Source organism: Condylostylus longicornis, unplaced genomic scaffold, assembly GCF_029603195.1.
Source record: "Condylostylus longicornis isolate FDR11 unplaced genomic scaffold, ASM2960319v2 ptg000107l, whole genome shotgun sequence".
Lineage (NCBI taxonomy): Eukaryota > Metazoa > Arthropoda > Insecta > Diptera > Dolichopodidae > Condylostylus > Condylostylus longicornis.
The window spans coordinates 4,902,937-4,924,281 of NW_026578075.1; the positions used below are offsets into that span (position 1 = coordinate 4,902,937).

The 21,345-nt window shown below is 24.6% G+C and overlaps 1 protein-coding gene across 11 annotated transcripts in view; it reads left to right on the forward strand.

Annotated features, from left to right (window-relative positions):
* Positions 1–21,345, forward strand: part of LOC129614258 (F-actin-monooxygenase Mical) — a 113,514-nt gene that overhangs the window by 65,871 nt on the left and 26,298 nt on the right. For 10 of the 11 annotated variants that reach the window (XR_008697370.1, XM_055528763.1, XM_055528765.1 and 7 more), the window contains 11 exons: positions 14,485–15,656; positions 15,770–15,957; positions 16,028–16,251; positions 16,315–16,447; positions 16,638–16,866; positions 16,981–17,176; positions 17,273–17,334; positions 18,742–18,990; positions 20,014–20,514; positions 20,574–20,843; positions 20,912–21,314. Coding sequence is in view for 10 of the 11 variants with exons in the window: in XM_055528763.1 (XP_055384738.1) it covers positions 14,487–15,656; positions 15,770–15,957; positions 16,028–16,251; positions 16,315–16,447; positions 16,638–16,866; positions 16,981–17,176; positions 17,273–17,334; positions 18,742–18,990; positions 20,014–20,514; positions 20,574–20,843; positions 20,912–21,314 (3,625 nt within the window). In the remaining variant the exon portion in view is untranslated. The remainder of the gene's footprint in view (positions 1–14,484; positions 15,657–15,769; positions 15,958–16,027; positions 16,252–16,314; positions 16,448–16,637; positions 16,867–16,980; positions 17,177–17,272; positions 17,335–18,741; positions 18,991–20,013; positions 20,515–20,573; positions 20,844–20,911; positions 21,315–21,345) is intronic. The other variant, XM_055528762.1, reaches the window with a different exon arrangement.

A 21,345-nucleotide genomic window follows, 5' to 3' on the forward strand; every position in this document is an offset into this window, starting at 1 on the left:
TATTTGATTCAAACAACATTTGGTTCTTTCATTCTTTTTAATTTTAAAATGAATTATCCAAATTATTCGATCATTACATACAAAAAGTGATATAGGTTGTATAAGAGAAACTTTTTTTAGAGAAATATCAACCTGTCAAATTCCATAACGTGCGACTATCAAGTTTATATTTTCTTTTTTTTTATATATTACGCTGTCTATCCACTATTCATATTGGTCTTTCAACACGTTGAAACACACCTTGATCAACATAGCTACTTTTTGGCACTTCAATTTTATTTCAGTGTTTTCAAAACTAGGAATGTAATTTCATACAACAAACAAAATTACTCACACAAAAATTAAAATTTTTAATTGATCAACTAGTTCACTAATGATTCAAAGTGTTGAAAATTTGATATGTTTTTAAAGTGTTGAAGGACCAAGTTGAATTGTGGATGGGCAACATTATAACCATATGTTTAAAAATTACTGTTTCAACAAATTAATTTAATAATTTGAAAATTATGATGTAGTAAATTAAAATTATTATTGTCACAAAATTTAAAGAAATACTTTTGCATTATTTTGGTTGTATTATTAAATCTAAAGAAAATATTTCTGATTCGAAAATTTTACTGGAATTTGTTCAAATATTATGATGAATTACGCACATACGAGTATATGTACATTATGGTAGTGAAATTTTTTATGGTGGTTGATTATGGTGAAATACAAAACAGCAATAATTTTACATGTTCTACGCATATAAAATATTCTCAAATGAGTAACTTGATTTTCTTATATGATTGTACTCGTATCATTCTACATTTGAATAAAATTTACGTAAATTACATTAAGTCAATGATAGAATTGTAGACATTAAAAAAAATAAGGTAAAGAAATAGTTAAAATACAATATAATTTTTGCACGTCGTAATTTAATTTTACCTAAACATTTAAGATATGGTTACTTATTCACATAAGTATAATACCAAGTATGTACATATAAGTATATGACAGCCTTATCTATTAAATTAATTGTATAATACATATGTATGTGTATATATTAAGAATATCTGTATAAAATAATTTTTAAAATTCACATCAAGTTATTTTGCATTTTTAGCGGTTTATTTTATTAACCTTTCCATTTTTGTGAAAGAAACAGGAAAATTATTTATCATTTACGCTTTTCTATTATATTGTCGTCTCATGTGTATTTTTATAATATATTGTGTGTGTATTCTTTCCCCCATTAGAACTTTATAATAATTGTAATCGATTTAGTAATTTACAAATTTAGGTATAGACTAGAGGCATAAATAGAAATAGAAGTAAAATATTGTTGGCGGTGGTGGTGTTGCTTTAAAACGTTTATTTAGAATATAAATTTTATGAAAGTTTACGCTTCATTAGAATTGAAAAAAATTCAAATGAATCAAACAATATAATTTTATATAGTATTAGGGGATCGACAATATTTTAATGCAAAAGCAAAACGGAGAAAAAAAAATGATTTTATTGCTAATATTTAAAAATGCCTTTTGCAGTATTGCCTTTTTTAATTGAATGGGAAATATTTTTCAATGGTTTTTCAATTTTGAATAATTCAATCCCGTTATATTTTTTACAATTTTTATTATCGTAATTTCAAAATTTGATAATAGACAATATTGGTTTCCAATAATTATAGAATAAAGTTTTCATAACTCACTACTTTACTGAGCTCAAGTGTGATGATGAAGGTAATTGGTACACAATTCCACAATCTTACTCTTTCCCTTAAGGTAATATTCTACTAATTTCCAGAAGTATGTAATGTGCCTTTCGTTGCCTTCGCACTAAATTACATTATGTGCTGCTTAAAAATTATCCGAGTTTTACAAAAAATAAATATATGAAGTTTTAATTGTTTATGCAACTACATACATATGTTTTTTGAAAACAAAAATTATGAAAATCAATCCCGCAAACACAAAACTATGATCTTTATATTTACATATGTACATATGTATATGTGTACAATTTGAATTTTCTAATGATTTTTCATAGATGTATAATTATAATTTAAAAAACATAAAAAAATGGCTTACACAAAAAGTGGGTAAAAAAGAGTAAAAGTTGAAAGCTTATGTAATCATACTTTTAATGTGGCTTAAGGCTCTTAACATAACCCTAATTACATAGAGATTAATCAGTAAATCCGGATTTTTGACAGACTAAATGTACTTGTATATACATACACATGACCCATTCATAAAATTTAAAACATAAAAAGCCTGTTTTTGTAATTCTTGAGACCCTGTTGTAAAGTTTTAAAAAAAGATTTTCGTTCTAAAAATAATATAAACACCTTTTGTTTTTTTTTTTTTTTTGCAAAAGAACAAAAGAATTTAAGACAAAACGAAATAAAGTTGTTAATCTAAAATACCTTACACACACGTATAAATACTTTATATATACTTTAAGATTAGCAAGTGTTTACAAATGATTCTCATAATGTAAATCTTATTTGAATTAAATATAAATAAAATATTTAAGGTTATAAATATTAAAGTTTAGAATTATTTTCTGTGAACTTCAATAAATTAGAAAAATGCATATTTTGAGTTGCATTTGACATATTAAGAAATCTTTAGTTGCAAAGAAAGGGAGAGTGCCAATGACAATCAGCCTACTCACACACCCACTGTAGTATCCTCTGATTGCTATAAAGAACATGAAACGGTGAAGCATTTTTTGTGAGATACTAGAGGGATTTGTGGAAATCGGCTGACATATCTGTAGCTTTTCGTGACTTTCATTAGAATATAATGCTTTTTACGTTAAATTGTAAATTGTTGTATGCAGGCTAGTGTTCTAACGAAAGTGTTTTAGCTTGCGTGATCTTATCAGCTAGTTCACCTTCTTATGTTGTCCAATCCAATCTAATTTTATTCAAATCAATTTTAAATTTCGAAATTAATTTTGCATTATATTTTTTATGTCATTTTTAATCAATTTCAAAAATTACTTTACATGTTACACAAAAAAAATTTCGTAAGATTCAATAAAAGAAAAAAGAAAAACGTGACGAATATTAAAGGTTAAGTTTTAAATTGAAATTTAGAATGCTTTAATAATTATTATGTACACACCATTATTTCAGGGTCGTCGTCTAACATTCTGACAGATCAAAATTACTACATACACATTTAATAGTATCAAATATAACATTTAACAGCAAAGTATTTAATAATATTTGAAAAATAATAACTATGTATGTATGTGCATATGTATGTGCATATATATGTGTGTATGTACTTATATTTACAGTTGATGGTGTAATTTTGTAAATGATAAAAAAAAGTACTTTTTACTAGCCTTTTAAGGAGTGTTTTTTTAATTGTTGTATGCTTTTTTTTTCATGTTAATAATTTAAATTTATTAATTAAAAAAAAAAAAAGAATATTTTTAATATAATATTCTTTGTCGTCTTTTTATTTTAAAGTTTATTTTTTGTTTAAGTAAATTTCATTCAGCTTAGAACTTTAGATACAAAAAAAATTAATGATTTTCAAATATTTAAGTATGAGTTCACACTTTTTCCATTGCATCACTGTCTGTCGCTCTGTATTAATGTTAGTAATTTGTAATGTCAAAAAAGCATGATGGATTTAATAATCAATCATTTTGAATTAACAATCATTTTGGCTTTAACGTTTAAATATTTTTAATATTAGTTTTTATTTAATTATGGAAATTTTTGTTTAAAATTACTTTTAAATTCTATATAAGAAATTTAAAAAAAAAAAATAGATTTGATGAGTTAGTTCAAAAAGTATCAGCCCGCAAAATTTGTGGCAACACTCAGATCTGAGTAATGTTATTTGATTATTAAAAAAATCATGTTTGAAATTTTATTTTCAACAATGAGCAATGTTTGCATGATGTAGATCGTGTGATATGAATTATATGATAATGGAAGTATGTTTCATTTTTATTGTGGTATGTGCACTTTGTGTCACGAAACTTAATTTTGTACAATTTTTCAAAATTATTTTCTAAATTTATTTTTTTATTTTCTAGAACAATAATCGATGTTGAATTACAGGAATGTTCAAAATCGTCTGATGTTAAACTTTCATTTTTATCTTTTGAAAGATGTTATTATACAAAAATCACATGTTTCATTTATATGTTCAAACTACTCATGAGTAGCCAAGACTGTGCACAACCACATTACCTACAACACTACCACCACACCAATATTTTTCCGGTAGAGTGAAATAGAATTTTTGATTTGTAGATTTATACAAAATTTTTGATTTACCACGTGATGAAATTTTTCTGTTGACAAATTTAATTGTTGTTAGAAAATTCTACAAAACCGCTAATCTTGTTACAAAATTTCGTTAATCCTCGCTTCGGAGCCTTTTGACTTTTCCTTACTCGCTATCTTAGCAAAGAGAACTTAAAATAATATTTAAAATTTTATATACATATGTATATTGTATGTGTGCATGTACAGTAAAAAAGAAAAAAATATTACATGTCATTTGCAAGATGTGCAAGTGGCAATTAAGTAAAAGCATAAAATGTGGAGCGTCTTTATGTTAAAAATATACAGTAGATTAATTTGACAACTACTTAAAAAATTCTCATTAATATTTTATTATGAGAATTTGCGTATATAAGAGATTAACAATCAACTTTAAAGAGATGAAAATTCAAAAATGATTTTTGACAATGTTTGTAGAAAGTTTGTGTAGAATGTTTTTTGTATCAGTGTATGATCGTTGAAAATTAATGGAGATTTAACAAATTTTTTTTTTTTTTGAAAATGTTGTAAAAATTGCAATAATTTTTAAATAAAAGCCAAAGTGTTTAAAATTCTTTTAAAAATATTTGTTTTCTTTTCTCAACAATTTGGTTAAATTGAATTAAATTTTTGATCTCTCCAATAATTGTGGAGTTATAAAGGAGAAAATTAATTTTAATGTATAAAATCTAACATAATTTTATTCTATGATAATGATATATTCTACAAGTTCTAGGTACAGGTATGTATGGATGTGCAACCATTCTAATGTAAATAGCCCATATGCTGAGTATTGATGTCATATGCTATCATGTGCGTAGATAAAAATTTATATAAAATTTTACATTGTGTTTAAAAAAATGCTTATTTAATGCACATTTACTTTAAAACCGCTTAAAAAACTTAAAAACATGATAAGAGAATGACAAGTGAAATAGATAATCATTTTTGAGAGTTATTAAAATAAATTATTTTAAAATATACATACACACGTAGACGCATTTAAGCTGCTGGCACACAAATTTCTAGTGAACATGTAAAAAGTTCTATTAGTTTTTGTTTTTTCTTATTTCTGACCTAAATTTTCATTGAATAGTTTAATTAAAAAAGGTCTAATAATATTCTTATGTTGGACACATAAAAGATTATGCTAAGTAATCAAAATATCATGTCGATGTAGTTGATATTCATATAGTTTATTTGATGCGTGTATGCCGCGTTTTTTATGCTAAAACAAATTGACGAATGATGGGATAGAAAAAAAAAATTATTTAATGAAGATTACATGTAAAAAGTTTAGGGTTCGTTGTTTTTGTTTTCTTTTTTTTTTTTTTGACTTATTAATTAACGTCCTATTTAATTTTTTTTAAGTTTTACAACACAATTACATATGATAAATTGGTTAATTAAAAAAAAGTCTATATTTTTTATTTGTGTTTGTTGTACCGCAATGCAACGGAAATTGACCAGAAATATTTTGCGGCATCTATTTTTATTTGCCTTTTTTCTACATTAGAAATTAATGAAAATATTATGGCAAAAAAATATTTAGTTATTTTATTTGAATTCAATTAAAAAAAAACAAGTATTTAAAATGTAAAATTATTAAAGGTCAAAAATATATTTGTTTCTAATTAAAATTGTGAAAATTACAAAAGGTACTCTGTTGAAATAAGAATGACGCAATAACATTATCAGTGTTTACCCTATGGTATTGAAAATTTTTTGTAACTCATCTTATAATATAGCTGTCTTCATAGATCACGATCGCTCAGTTTTAAACTATAATTATTAACGATGTGAAACGAGCCAAAATCGCCGTCAATTTAAAAAATTTGCAGCAAAATTTTGACAGGGTGCAAAGCTATATAGGATTACCTAATAGCAGCTTAACTTTAAGTAATACATATATATCTTGTTTATAAGAAACTATAAATAATATATAATATTTCTCTTAATTTAAATGCGTACAGGCTTTCCAAAAGTACACACATATTTACTTTTTTTTATTGTTATATGTTTTGTTCTTGTTGTTTATACATAAGTACTTCTCATAAAAATTAGAAAGTAGAAGGAAAGCATTAAATTTGAATACGGCAAAATCTTTGTTTTCTTTATTCATCCATAAAATATTTTATTGCATACCTATGCATTGATTTTTCACACTTTTCACATAAAATTGTTTATTTTAAAATTTAACAATTTTTATTTTTCGTTCATTTCCAATGTAAAATTTGAGGTATGAGTTTTTCTTTTAAATCTTAATAAATCATGAATTCATGGGACATCTGTTGTAAATTTAGGTAAACTTTTTAATGATATTTGTTTTTTTTGGCGCCTTTCAAATTAAAATAATTTCATAATTAAATAATTTTGAATAAAGAACAAACAAACAAACATTATGATAAATTATTTTTATTTGAAAAATAGACACGTTTTTGAATTTTTTCTCTCTCTGTTTTGTGAATTTACCAAAAATTTACCAAAATAGAAAATTTTTCATCTTCAATCTTGCTTTTCATTGTTTTTGTTTTTTGTTTTGCAAAAATTTTATCTCACCACAAGATAGGAAAACTGAAAATTTGTAAAAATAACAGACAAAAAAAAAAACGTTGTGTTCTTCTCTAAATAACTTGAAAGAATTTTGGTTTTTTTTTGTATTTTATTGTTCATTGCCTAGGAATTGAATACATACATACATACATATTTACATAATATGTGAAAAATTAAACAAAAAATTTAATAAAAAATAAAAACAAATAAGATTTTGTTAATGAAATATTTAAACATTTATGAATTTCATATTTTGTTTGCCTTTGATCAAGTATTACTTCATAATTTGCTCTTCAAATTAAGAGCAATATTGCCAATAGATTTAAAATTACACGAAATTTTAAGTTCGATGCTGACGCAAGAACACTTTTTAAAAATAAATGAAAAATTTATGAATATGTTTAATGGTGACTTAAATTTCAAAATTCAATCAGTGTTAAAATTTTTTATATATATAGTTAATTTGCGAAAAATTGCATACATATAGGCAAAAATCATTTAATTTTATTTAGCTATAACTGAAAGCAGCACCAGTTTGTGTAGGGAACTGTTAAATTAAAAAAAACACTAAAAATAATATAAATCATGCTTCTTTCCAATAAGAGGAGTAGTGACTCCATTTCCATATGCATACAAATACATAATATGTATAAGATGCCCAAATAGACTTTTGTGTCAACATTACATATTTAACATTTCTTTTATTTTATTCTACATACATAAATATTACGAAATAATTTAACTTGCAAATTCGATTTTTGTATAAAAACTAAAAAAAGTAGGCTATCGTTTTTAGTTTACAACTTTACCGTTTTGTCAAAAAATTTACTCGTGATAACATATTTGGACTGGGTTGACAAAAAATTTGCTCCTGTTAACATATTTGCCCTATGTTAGCAAAAAAATTGCTCCTGATAACATATTTGCCGTATGTTCGCAAAAAATGTGTCCTGATAATATATTTGTCTATAGACAATATAAAAACAAGTAGCAAATTTCACCTGACTATATAATAATAAAAAAAATGCAAAAAATAAGTACAAAACAAAGAAAACATAATAATTTTGGCCAAATATCAAAATGTCAATTAAAATTTTTTTATGACACTTTCTTAAATGTCATTCGTATTAAATCAATAATCACTATATAACATTTTATTAAAAAATCAAGTTCAAAGTCAACAATTGTCAATTTTGAAATTTAAAATAAAATAGAAATTAAAATTTAAATAACTTATTTAATAAAATATTTTTTAATCTTTTTCAAAAAAATGTCAAAATTTGATGAGTCTTTTCATATCTTGTTATTACAAGATATGAAAAGACTCATCAAATTTTGACTCATCTAATGTTTTATTCTAATGTTATGCTGAACATACATACATATACTCGTACTTATATGTATATACGTACGATATAACATAGAAATTAAAAATCTCATTTCTAGCCAGGAAACGTAGAAGAACAGCTCTGTTATCAGTTCGACTGCCGCCTAACTACTTACCGCCGACTGTTTATGCATATAAGCAAAATGAAAATGATAAAATAGAAACGATTATTGAAATGAAATAAAATTTGGATATACTAAATAATTATTTAAGTAAAACAGTTTACTTTTTATAATAAGAAAACTCGAAAAACAAAATGGGCGCTATGCATTGTAATTGGGTTATGTATAACCTCTTTATTTTAAATTATATAAGCAAAATTACTATTTTAATAATTACACCTATATAATAGGCAGTTTTGATAATTGTAGAGAACGTTTTTTTACAAAAGCATTTGCGGAACACTCTTTATAATTTTATTTCATAATTTATACAAAAAAAAGTGCATGCAACAAGTGCTTAATTTTTCTTAACAATAACAAACTACGTTCTAATAAATTTCAATTAAAATATTCTAATGATAGCATCGAAAAATTTAATGTACATGATTAAATAATTATACGGAACTGGTTTAGTGAATTGTTTATTTTAAAGATGTCAGATTAACGATTAAATGTTGAAAAGTTTTTTTTTTTTATTTTAATATTTATAATTTTAATAATGTCAACGACAATATTTTAATTTTCATTCTTAATTTTGTAAAAACAAAGAAAAAAAGCAGAAAACAAATAAATTAAGAAAAACTATTTTAAATACTAAAAAAATAAAAATTAAATTATTAAATGTCAAACTCTTGTAAAATAACAATTTGCCAAAAAAATATATGATTATTTATTTAAAATGTGTTTTTTTTTGTTAAAATTTTCATTTTGAATAAACTTTATTGTGTCTAATTTGTATAACAAAATACAATTTGTATAACAAAATACAATTCTAATCAAGGGTTCTTAATTCTGTTCAAGTGTCGGAACGGCATCTTGTAGTTTTATTTTGAAATATTGCCGCATCAAATTGTCATTAATATTAACAGTGAGTTTTCTTATTTTTTTAGTATTTTTTGACATAAATCAGTATTTTAAATAAATTCTTGTGACTTAATTCGATAAAAAATGAAATTTTAATATTAAAATTAAAAATAAACGTGAAGAAGAGCAAATGCAGACATAATTCTACCTAATTTCCTTAAACTAAGTTACGTGAAGAAGAGCAAATGCAGACATAATTCTACCTAATTTCCTTAAACTAAGTTCTTAATTCCGTGTTAATCATATAGCCAAAAAAATGACATTTCATAAATGAAACAATGAATTTCATTGCAAGATCCACCTATGTCTGTATGACTATTAATTGAAAACTTTAAAATCATATTGTTCATCCTGTAAAACTATGAATTAAATGAATTGGAATTAATTGTTATTGTGAAAAAGAACTGAAATAATAATTTTCTTCAAATCAAATGTAATTTATTTGTCAACATTATTGCGCCTCATTTCAGTCGATTTTCGTTCACTTCTTTCTTAAAATTTGGAGGTGTTGTGATGAATGAATGAAAAAATGAGAAAAAAAAATAATTTCGACATACCAAAAAAAAAAAAGCTTTTTCTATTTTAATTGAAAAACTTTAGAATTTAAATAAAGTAAAACCAAAAAAAAATTTTCAAAATTTTACGTACATACATACATATATGTAAATATATGTACTTGAAAATGATATAAAATAATTTCCATTTCATTCTCAGACAATTTGAAATAAAATATACTTACATTGTACATAAATACATACATACTTATATTTACAATATTTGCGAAAATTTCATTTAAAATAATTCACTTTTTATAAATTGTCTACATACAAAAACATATTGTGAACTAAAAGAGCATTATCTTATGCCTATTTAATGTTTGATATTAATGTATTACAAATATGTATGGTATGAACTATATATACACATACTATGTTTGATATATGCATAACATTACCTATCCCACATTAATAGTTAATAATTTATTTTAATTTGTCACCAGAAGAAAAGAAAAAAAAAATCAAAATTTGAAAAATAAAATTTGATGTTTTCTTTTGTAATGTTGTTCTAGTTCTGTCATTAATATTTTTTAATCGCTATTTTATTTCAAAATTAAAAATTTTATGAGTAATGAAAACATTAATATCCTACATAAATATTATTAGGAATACACATTGGTATTTTTTGGTTATTTCGATCATATTTAAGTGGGCGACAAAGTGACGAATCAAACAAAATCATACATATGAGATGAAGAAAAATAAAAGTATTTATGATGGATTACTTATGCAGCATGAATGTAAACATTTAACACCTGACAATTCTTAATTGTGAATGAAAATTAATCTGTGTTTCAGAATATATGCATATATTATGCTTAGTATGTATGTGCATTTGTATATATTGATGCAAATAAAGTATTATGTTTGATTGCCAATTTTGTATTAAAAAATTTTGTTCGTTTTTAATTATTTTTAATAGCATTGCATGTTAATTTTGATTTTAAAATAAAGTTGGATCAAACCAATGGTTTGTGAAGAAGTACTTTTTGCTTGAACAAATTAAAAAACTGTTTTTTATCAGAATCTACTACATTACAGTTAAAGTTACTTTAATCATATACGTTATCATAAAGGTTGTAATCGACCGGATTAAGTAACGAATTTCGTGAAGCATGCCGCGCTACCTTCCTGTGTTTGAAAAATCTAAAAAGTGTTTGTGATTTCGTCACAATAAATAATCAAAAAATGGTATTTTTTAAGCTGCTATAATTTTTTATTTGCACGAACGAAGGAACTGAGTGAAACTAATAAATATTTTATTTTCAAATTGTTTTCGAAAAGTGCTAAAAATTAATATTGCACAAAAAGAGTTGGAGTTGATGACGTCTAAAAGCATTCAATAAAAAAATATGAATATTCTGAAGAAGAACTCAAACAGGAAAATTCCGTGAAATTAATTTTGTATAATTAAAATTAGATTTTTATTAAAAATTTTTTATAAAATTTTTTTTTTTTATTCACTTTCAAACATTTTAAATGTTATTCAATTAATTTCTGAGCACTTAAGACTTTCACATAAACAAATTTTATTTTAAATAAATTCGAGTGCTGGTGCTCTTAACCAGCACTTGTGTTTGTGACTTCATTTACGATTATTTATAAATTATTCTAAAGAATTTTTATATATATACCAAAAATGGCCGATTTATAAAAAACAAAAAATTAAATTGACTCTTAAAAAAGTTTCAATCAATTTATTTCAAATCTGTTACAATTTAATTTTAATTCATAAAATAAAAAAAGTAAAAAACATGAAAATGAAACCGATATTGTCCCCATTTAATGATGATGTTTTTAAGTAGTTTAATAGTTTTAAAGTTTTTCTAATTAAATTAAATATCATTCAAATGTATTAAAGTATGTTTTTTTTTTAAATTAAGAAAATTTTGAGGTTATTGGAACAATTTCTGAGTAATGAAGAAATGTACTTACAGACAAATTGAGAATTTTCATATTGTAATTTGTAAGTTAACAAAAATATAAAATATTTTCGTTTCGATATTGTTTTAGTTTAAAAATCGAAGTTAGCCATATTATGTCTGATCTCCGAAATCGATATTAATTTTGACATTCTTAATTCAGAAGTACAATATTGAGAATATTTTATTAGATTATAAAGATTGATAAACTAGTTCAATGTTCTTAAATTCATCTTAATCATAATTAAATACAGACGCGTATTCATTTAATTACAAATTAATTAAATTTTTTTTTGTGTAAATATATAGTTACATATAATTAAGCCAATTATACATTTAAGTTTCAATAATTTTCTAGTTTTTGCGAAAGGAAAAAATCAAAATCGATTCTATACTAAAGATCGAATAGTAAGTAATTTGACAATATGAGTGACATACTAATAGAAACTATTGCTATAGGATTTGACAATAAATAAATTTTTGTGAAATTCTATAAAGGAATAATAACATTTTTGGTAATCAGTATAAAATTGTAAAAGCTAAATAAAACCAAATACATATATAAAAAAACATTTTTTATATATTTAATATAAAATACAACAATTTTTTATTAAAATTAAATCAAATAATAGATTGTGTAGGTTGGACATTTCAATTAAATCGAAGAAAAAAAAAATTATATAGTGCAATTAACATTTAATTTGTTTTTTTTTTCTATTTATATTATGACATAAGTAAATATTTTTAGAAAATATATACATACACACTTGTAGGAATTTTATAAACGAAACATATGCCTGCTAATAATGTCGATATTAACGCAAATTTATCTCATGTAGTTATCATACAGGGATGTTCTGCTAGATCATTACTCATTAGCTTTAGAATCCGCATATAATTAGGCCATCATCCAGCATATACATAATTTGGGTACAGAAATATTCATGATTTTCATTTTAATCATAAAGTATATAAATGTTAAAACAGAAGCAAAGTCCAGAACCTTATGTTTCAAAACAATGAAGACGGCTATGTTGTCAAAATTAAAACAGTAACAAATATTTTTATAATAAATTGTACTTATGTACAAAGTCGATTGAATAAAATAGTAAAAAAAATAAAATCTTTAAAGGTTAAAAACAGGGGATATTTTTATTCTCATAAAACGACTCGTATGCACCACTGTTTTTGAGTTCATATTTGTACATATAAAATATATATAAGTGTGTATCTTCATTAAAAAATAAATTTAAGATTTTAGTACACAGAATATAGCAAAAGTAATGAGTATAACAAGTTTCAATACCAAAATATTATAAATATTTTGAAAATAAATTTCAAAATTTTTTTTTCAAGTAAATGCTTGGATTTTTTTTTTTTCAAATTCCCTGGGTTTATTGAAATATTTTTTAAAAAAATTTTGCACCTACAGGTAAATTTTAATTTTTTTTATGCCAATTTTTTTAAAAAAAAAGTATAGATTTTAATTTATGTACGTATGTAAATAAATTTTTATAAATAATATACATATATCGAAATTAATAAAGAAAACTTTTTTATTAAATTCTCAATAAAATATTTACACGTGTTTGTAAAATTATTCGATGGATGTGTGGAATGGATCGCTCTAAATTTCGCGCTGTAATTGAAAGCGCACGAAAGTAGTCTGCAATCAAGTGTCAAATAATTTTAAAATATATTGCTGATTTGATATTGCACCAATTTTAGAACGAGATAATCTTTCACTTCGAATGTAGTGCAAAATTATACGAAATAAAAATTAAACCTCACTAATTAAAAAATAAATTGTTGCAAATTTTGGAAATCAGTAATTATCACATCATCTCCAAAATTTATTACACACAAAGTAAATAGGCTCCAAAAAAAAAAATAATGTAAAAATGTTATACATACAATAATATATTCAATATAATAAATTGTACAGGGCTCATTAAAATTTGTGTACTCGTACTTGCGATGTACATGTATACAGAGATAGTGTTGATAAATTGAAATAAAAAATTTAAAAAAAGAAAATATGTGTGTATTCGCATAGGGTTATTTTTCATTCAATTTGAATAGCTTTCGTTTCTAATTTAATTTAGTTTCCTATCTTTTAATTAAAAAATTACTCAAAAATGTGCCGTCAACATTTCATTCCTTGGTGTGTAGGAAATCATGATATTTATTTGTTTCCGTAAATATGATATTCATATACAAATTTATATATACCTACATGTATTTTTTGTAATTGTTATACAGAGGGTGAAAAGTGTAAGAATTTATTTTAAAATGTTTAGTATGAAAATGAACGGAAATATAAGTGAGAATATTAATGTTTTTACATATTCACACAGAAATCAACTAAATTTTTCCTTCATACAAGGAAATATTCACATGTGCTTCCAAATTAAATCAAATTTTTAAAATTTGCAACCTAATCACATGCAAATAATTTTGTTGATATAAGAATTATTAGGCTTTACTTAAATTGTAAGATAAAATTCATTGATTAAAGTCATTCATAATAAGATTTATCTAAGATAGTCTAAAAACTGTACGTACACTTAATACTTATAGATTTTGTAAAACATTTAATAATTTAATTTTTAGGGTTTCTTTCACAGAAATTCAAGCTTAATTCTTCCAAAAAAATGTCATCAAATTAATCAAATTTGAATTTTAAATGTTTTTAATTTTAAATTTTATATTGTCAAATAAATAATTCGTTTTTTTTTATTGTTATTATCTATTTTAGAAATGAGTAAATCAACACATCACATAAAGCAACAGCAACAAATGATGTTGGATGAGACAGCATCAATGGTCGCAGAAATGTTTGATCTCTTTTGTGGGGCGACAACAATGAGACAAATTTTGGGTCTTTATCGTAATATTTGTGATTCATTAAATTTAAGGCCAGGTCCGTTAAATGATTTTTATCCAAAATTAAAATCAAAAATACGAAGTTGGAAAGCTCAAGCTCTATGGAAAAAATTTGATACAAGAGCACAACATAGGGTATATTGTAAAGGAACTGCATGTAATGGATCAAGAGTACTTGTAATAGGAGCTGGTCCATGTGGTTTACGTACAGCTATTGAAGCTCAATTAATGGGAGCTAAAGTTGTTGTTGTAGAAAAAAGAGATCGAATATCACGTAATAATGTAGTTCATTTGTGGCCTTTCGTTATTACTGATTTAAGGAATTTGGGTGCGAAAAAATTTTATGGAAAATTTTGTGCCGGTTCCATAGATCATATATCAATTAGACAATTACAATGTATACTATTAAAAGTAGCTTTATTACTTGGTGTTGAAATACATGAAGGTGTTTCATTTATAAATATTATTGAACCATCAGATGGTTTAGGTTGGCGTGCCGATGTATCACCAGAAGATCATGCAGTATCACATTATGAATTTGATGTGTTAATTGGTGCTGATGGTAAACGAAATACATTAGAAGGTTTCAAACGTAAAGAATTTCGTGGTAAATTAGCAATAGCAATAACAGCGAATTTTATTAATAAAAAAACTGAGGCTGAAGCAAGAGCTGAAGAAATAAGTGGCGTCGCTTTTATTTTTAATCAATCATTTTTTAAAGAATTATACCAAACTACAGGAATAGATTTAGAAAATATAGTATATTATAAAGATGAAACACATTATTTTGTAATGACTGCAAAAAAACATAGTTTAATTGATAAAGGTGTTATAATGCAGGATTACATTGATCCAGCTGAATTATTAGCATCATCGAATGTAAATACAGAAAGATTGTTAGATTATGCACGTGAGGCTGCCGAATTTTCAACAAAATATCAAATGCCAAATTTAGAATTTGCTGTGAATCATTATGGTAAACCAGATGTTGCAATGTTCGATTTTACATCAATGTTTGCGGCAGAAGCATCATCAAGAGTTATAGTAAGTGTAGATTTAATTTGTTATTTTCTAATAGTATTGCAATTAATTTATGTACATATATATATTATAAATTATTTGTGGTTGCTTTAATATAAAATTTCAAATATTCGCAGGTAAGAAAAAATTATAGACTTCTTCAGTGTCTCGTTGGAGATAGTTTATTAGAACCCTTTTGGCCTACAGGATCTGGTTGTGCTAGAGGATTTTTATCAAGTATGGATGCAGCTTATATGGTTAAATTATGGGCAAATCCACGAAATAGTATATTAGGTGTTTTAGCACAACGTGAAAGTATATATAGGTAAAAAATTCTTATTTTTTTTTTAAATTTTTTATTAATTCTAATAGAAAAATAACATGGTATATTGCAGGCTTTTAGCTCAAACAACACCAGAAAATTTACAACGTGATATTGGGGCTTATACGGTAGATCCAACTTCCCGATATCCAAATTTAAATAAATCCATAGTAACTGTTTGCCAAGTAAAACATTTAATTGACACCGATGATAAGAATCTTTTAGAACAATCTCATATGGATGTAAACGCATTTGTACCTGCAGAAACACCAATGAGAAGAAAGAGACGTACTGGAGGTAAAAACAAAATTAAATTATAAATTTAAAAATATTTGCAATTAATAGAATATTTTTTTGTAGATACATTACCATTGAGTGCTGTTATATTACGGTGGATTAAAGCTCAATTGCATGCTCATGATTTTATGCAAAATATAACAGAAGTATCGGAATGTTTCACCAACGGAAAAATTTTATGCGCTTTAATTAACAGGTAAATTAAGCTTTTTGGAATTTAGGGGTTCTACTTTCCTGAAATAGGCTAATAGAGTTAATATAGCGTAAAGTTAGTCACTTATTACTCAAATTCCTTACTTTATATTTTTCAAAAAATTATTGCCAAATTTTTAATTTTTCTAATTTTATTCTGATCTTGTTTTAATATTTCCCTTTTTGTTATACAGATATCGTCCGGATTTAATTGATTTAAATTCAATTAAAGATCTAACAGCAATTGAATCAAATGAATTAGCATTTAAAATACTAGAAACTGATTTGAGTATACCTCGTGTCATGAGCTCAAAAGATTCAATTAATTTAGAGAATATTGATTCAAAAATATGGTTAAATTATTTGGAACAGATATGTGAAGTATTTCGCGGTGAAATACCACATGTCAAACATCCTAAATTGGTAAGAATCATATATATAAATTTAAATGACAAAGAATTTTGTTTTTGAATACAAAAATAAAGTTAAAATATGTATGAATGTATGAATGTATGTATGATATGATTTTATTTTTAGGATGTTTTTGAATTACGTGATAAATCTGCTAAAGATAAACAACAAGCAGCAGACTTTTCTCGTCTATTAAATCGTAACACAAAGAAAGCTAAATCACCTATGCAAGAGATTGATTTAACAGCAGGTGTCCATAGGCGTAGTATATTAGATGAAGAAAAAATAAGAAGACAACGGAAGTATGGAAGTGATTCACCTGGTGAGATTAAATGCATAAATTTATAATTGCTTTCAATTAATCAATTTTTTTTTTGCCTTCTCTCTAACTCTTTTTTAACATTTTGTGTTTATTTAGGTCAAATGGACACTTCAAGGCGTGCTAAAAAAAGAAGAAGTCAAGAAAAATCAGCTAATATAGTAAGTTTATCGAATATTATTGGTTCATGTAGTAAAAATTATTAAATATTACTCAGGTCACCATGGTAAATTGAAAATAAAAAAATAAAAATTAACGAAAAGAAATTTACTTATCTTAAATAATTGTGAATAACCAATTAATTGATTAATTAATTTTATGGTGTCGTATAAAAATTTGATTTTTAATTTATTGAGAATTTCTTTTAATTCATTTATTTATACAAATTGAGTTAATTTTAAGCATATTTAGTACCAGTACCATAAGCCATACTTACAACCACCAAATTAATGTTTTAGAGCATTATGCCTAATAAAGAAAATATTAGACAAAGAAGCCTAAAATCTTAGTTTCCTAAAATACTGAATAAACTTGAAGTTCTTAAAATAGTAAAAAGTTTTTCTGCTTATTTTCGAACATAAAAACTCTAAGTCTAACACTTATTCGAAAGTTAATACGAGTAATATATAAATATTCTTATATATATTTTCTCATATACTATTGTATCGTTGAATATTTCAGTATTTGAAAAATATTTTTAGATATTTTGTATAATTATACATAAATCACATTCTTTTGGAATTCTTATAATATTTTGAGAACATACGATAACGAAATAAATAATAAATATCAGCTCCGTCAAGCTTACCATCAATTAATTATTTTAAAAATAATATTTTTGTTTTCGTCTAACAAAATTTTTGTTTTTTTTAATTTTTATTTAAGTATATTTGAGTTTTAGTTAAAGTTATTTTAGTAAAATTATGAGTTTTAGAATTATATTTGTTATTATTACAAGAAATTTTTGAAATTATACAAATTTTGTACCCATATTTCTTCCTATTAATATTTCTTTATAATTTATAAACTTTGTTTAATTTATAAATTACAAAATTCAATTGGTTTTATAATAAGCCGATAAAAGACAATTTTTATAAATCCTTGAATTATTTTCAAAATACTTAAAACTTTAGTTAGAAAACGTTATTTAGAAGTTTCTTAATATTTTTTTTTCATAGGCCAATAGTTGGTTATAAATTATATGTAAACAAAAATTAAATATTACAAACTTGATATGTATTAAATTAAATTAGCTAGTATAAATCCAATTGAATCTTTTATTCGAATTTTTCATTTCAATTAATATCGAACTTACTAACGTTATCAAGTAACACTGTTCTTAATAAGAACTTTATTAGGAATCTGATTTATTTAATATTTTATTATTTTTCATTAATACATCATAATAATATTTTCATTCGCATTTTCATTTCTTCATTCATTGTTCCATGTTTTATTCATTTTATACTTCTATTTTAAATCATTATTTTATTTAAAAACAAAATATTATTTATTTTTGTTTCTTCTGACATAAATAATTGGTTAAATGTTGTTAATCGAAAATTTAGGAAGAAAGACAAGAGAGACTTAAAGATATTGAAGCAAATCGACTTGAACGTCAATCAAAACGAAAACAACAGCGTTACCAGCAAAATTTAAATTTTTACAAAAGTCTTCATATGCTTCAAGCCGGTCAGCTTTTAAGAGAAGGTCTAGAACAAAGACCATTTGAAGATTATTCAATTTATATGTATCGTCAAAATGCACCAGAATTTAATGAACGTGTTAAAGAACTTGAAAAAAAGTTATTGTATCCTGTAAGAAAAATCACAAAAAAAAAATAAGAAAAAAAAACAAAATTCGTGCAAAAAGAATAACCCCTGCAATTTGTTTCGACTAATTTTAATTGTCCTGTGTTTTTATTTTCATGTTTGTTGTTTTAATTGACTGTGTGATTTTTTTTAATTTTTTTAACAAAATGACCAATCAAGATTTTTGATAAAGCTATTAACAAATTTTAAAACATAAAGCATGTATGTACAGCTTTTAGGACCTGCTGTCTGTAGTTGCAAATGCTTTCGAAAATCTAATTATTCCACTATGTTTCTTTCACAATGTTTTTCAGGAAATTTAACCTTTTCTTTTTGTAACTTATTGCTACCGTTGGGATTATAGAATGTTTAAATCATAAATTTTATCCGTCAGAATATTTTGAATTATGTTCTGGGGGTAATACGAATGTATTGCCCTGATGCTATTGTCAGTTAGTTTTTGGAGTTTTTACTTTCTAAAAGTTATCTTCAGTGGATTTCTGTTTTACGATGTCATATTAACAAATAATTTCAGTTTTTCCTTTTTGATATTGTTCTATTTGTGAATATTTTTTTTGCGAATTAATTCATTAGAGTGCAAACTTTTTTGAATATTGCCATAAATTACAATTCTAAGCTAATATGCTTGGAAATGCTATTTTACTAATTAAGTTTTGATATAAGTTTACAATATTTGTTTTGCATCTTTCAACATCGCTAACCATTTATGATAGAAAAAGGCTTCTATAACAAGTTTAAATCAATGGAGTGCATTGATGATTATAACAATTAGTATAGCCTTAATATATAAGGAAAGAATATCTTTTAATTCACAAGATTCATAAAATTCATAAAATACATTAATTCTTATGTTATTTGAGTTTATATTTTTTAACTTACAATGTATACTTTAAAAAATTAATTTCATTTCCTTGATCACTATCAAGTGTTGAATTAATATTTATTAACTTAAAATTACTTTAGGAAAATTAAATTAATTTAATTTATTTATTGCCGTTTAAAAATTAGGATAGAGAACGTGGAATTCAATCAAGCTTTCCTCGAGGCGGCAACGATATTAATTTTAGTGATCGTATTAAATCAATGGAACAACAAATAACATCAAAAGGTTCAGGAGTTACAGAAAAAAAGCCTAAAGATTTATTGCGTGCTATTGGAAAAATTGATAGTAGTGATTGGCAAATACGTGAAATTGAGAAAAAAATGCAACAATCTAAAAAAACTGAAACAACAGGGAAGTCAAGAGAAAAAGTACCAAAATGGAGTAAGGAACAATTTTTGGATCGTCAGAATAAGATGTCAAAACCACCAAATGAAGGAGAAGAGGAAACTGATGAAAAATTTAAAGAAATTGATGAAACGTTAAAAAATCTAGATAAGCAATTAAAAGATGGCTCTTTACTGGAAATTGGTCAGCGTGGTAAAAACAAAGTTGCATCAATTGCAGGTCAATTTGGCAAAAAAGAAGATTCATCCGATGAAAAACAATCACAACCTGTTGCAAAATCTGTAATTTTTGCTAAAATAGATTCAAGTATAAAAGTTTAACTTATTTATTTTTTTTTAAGAATTCAAAAGTAGCTTTAGTGTTCAGTAAGCAAACAACATCAGAAAAGTGCCATTTCTGCAAACAAACAGTGTACTTAATGGAAAAAGTAACAACAGAAGGTCTTACGTTACATAGATCCTGCCTAAAATGCCATCACTGCCACACGAATTTACGATTAGGAGCTTATGCTTTTGATCGTGATGATCCTGATGGTCGATTCTATTGCACACAACATTTCAAATTGCCGGCTAAAGCTGTTCGGCCTGTTGTTAAAAAATCTAAACCAAAGGTATAATTGAAAAAATATATTCAAATTAATTTAATTATTTATATGTTGCTATTGTTTATCATTTTTAGAAACCATTAGCCGATACTACAAATATCGACAAAGATGATTTAAGACGCGGTCGTCCGGAAGCTGTTGCTCAATTAGATTTACTAGATCGAGGTCAAACACCAGAACGAATAGAATTCGAAAATGCTGATGCAATGTCTGATGGTGAACCATCCTTAGGCAATATAATGGATGAAAATGAATGGACTGATCGTAACTTTGTCAGCGATAGTGATGAATCAGAATCAGATTTATCCAGTTCCGATGAATCAGATGAGGAATCGGAATCTTTTGATGATCCCGATGAGGGATCACCCATCGCGCAAACTTTACAATTGGCAACCGATTGGATAGGTAAACAAAGATATAATAATGAAAGTGATGACAGTGACATCGACTTTTATGATTCCAGTGAAGGAATGTTAGGTACTAATGTATTAGAAAATTTCTTAATAAT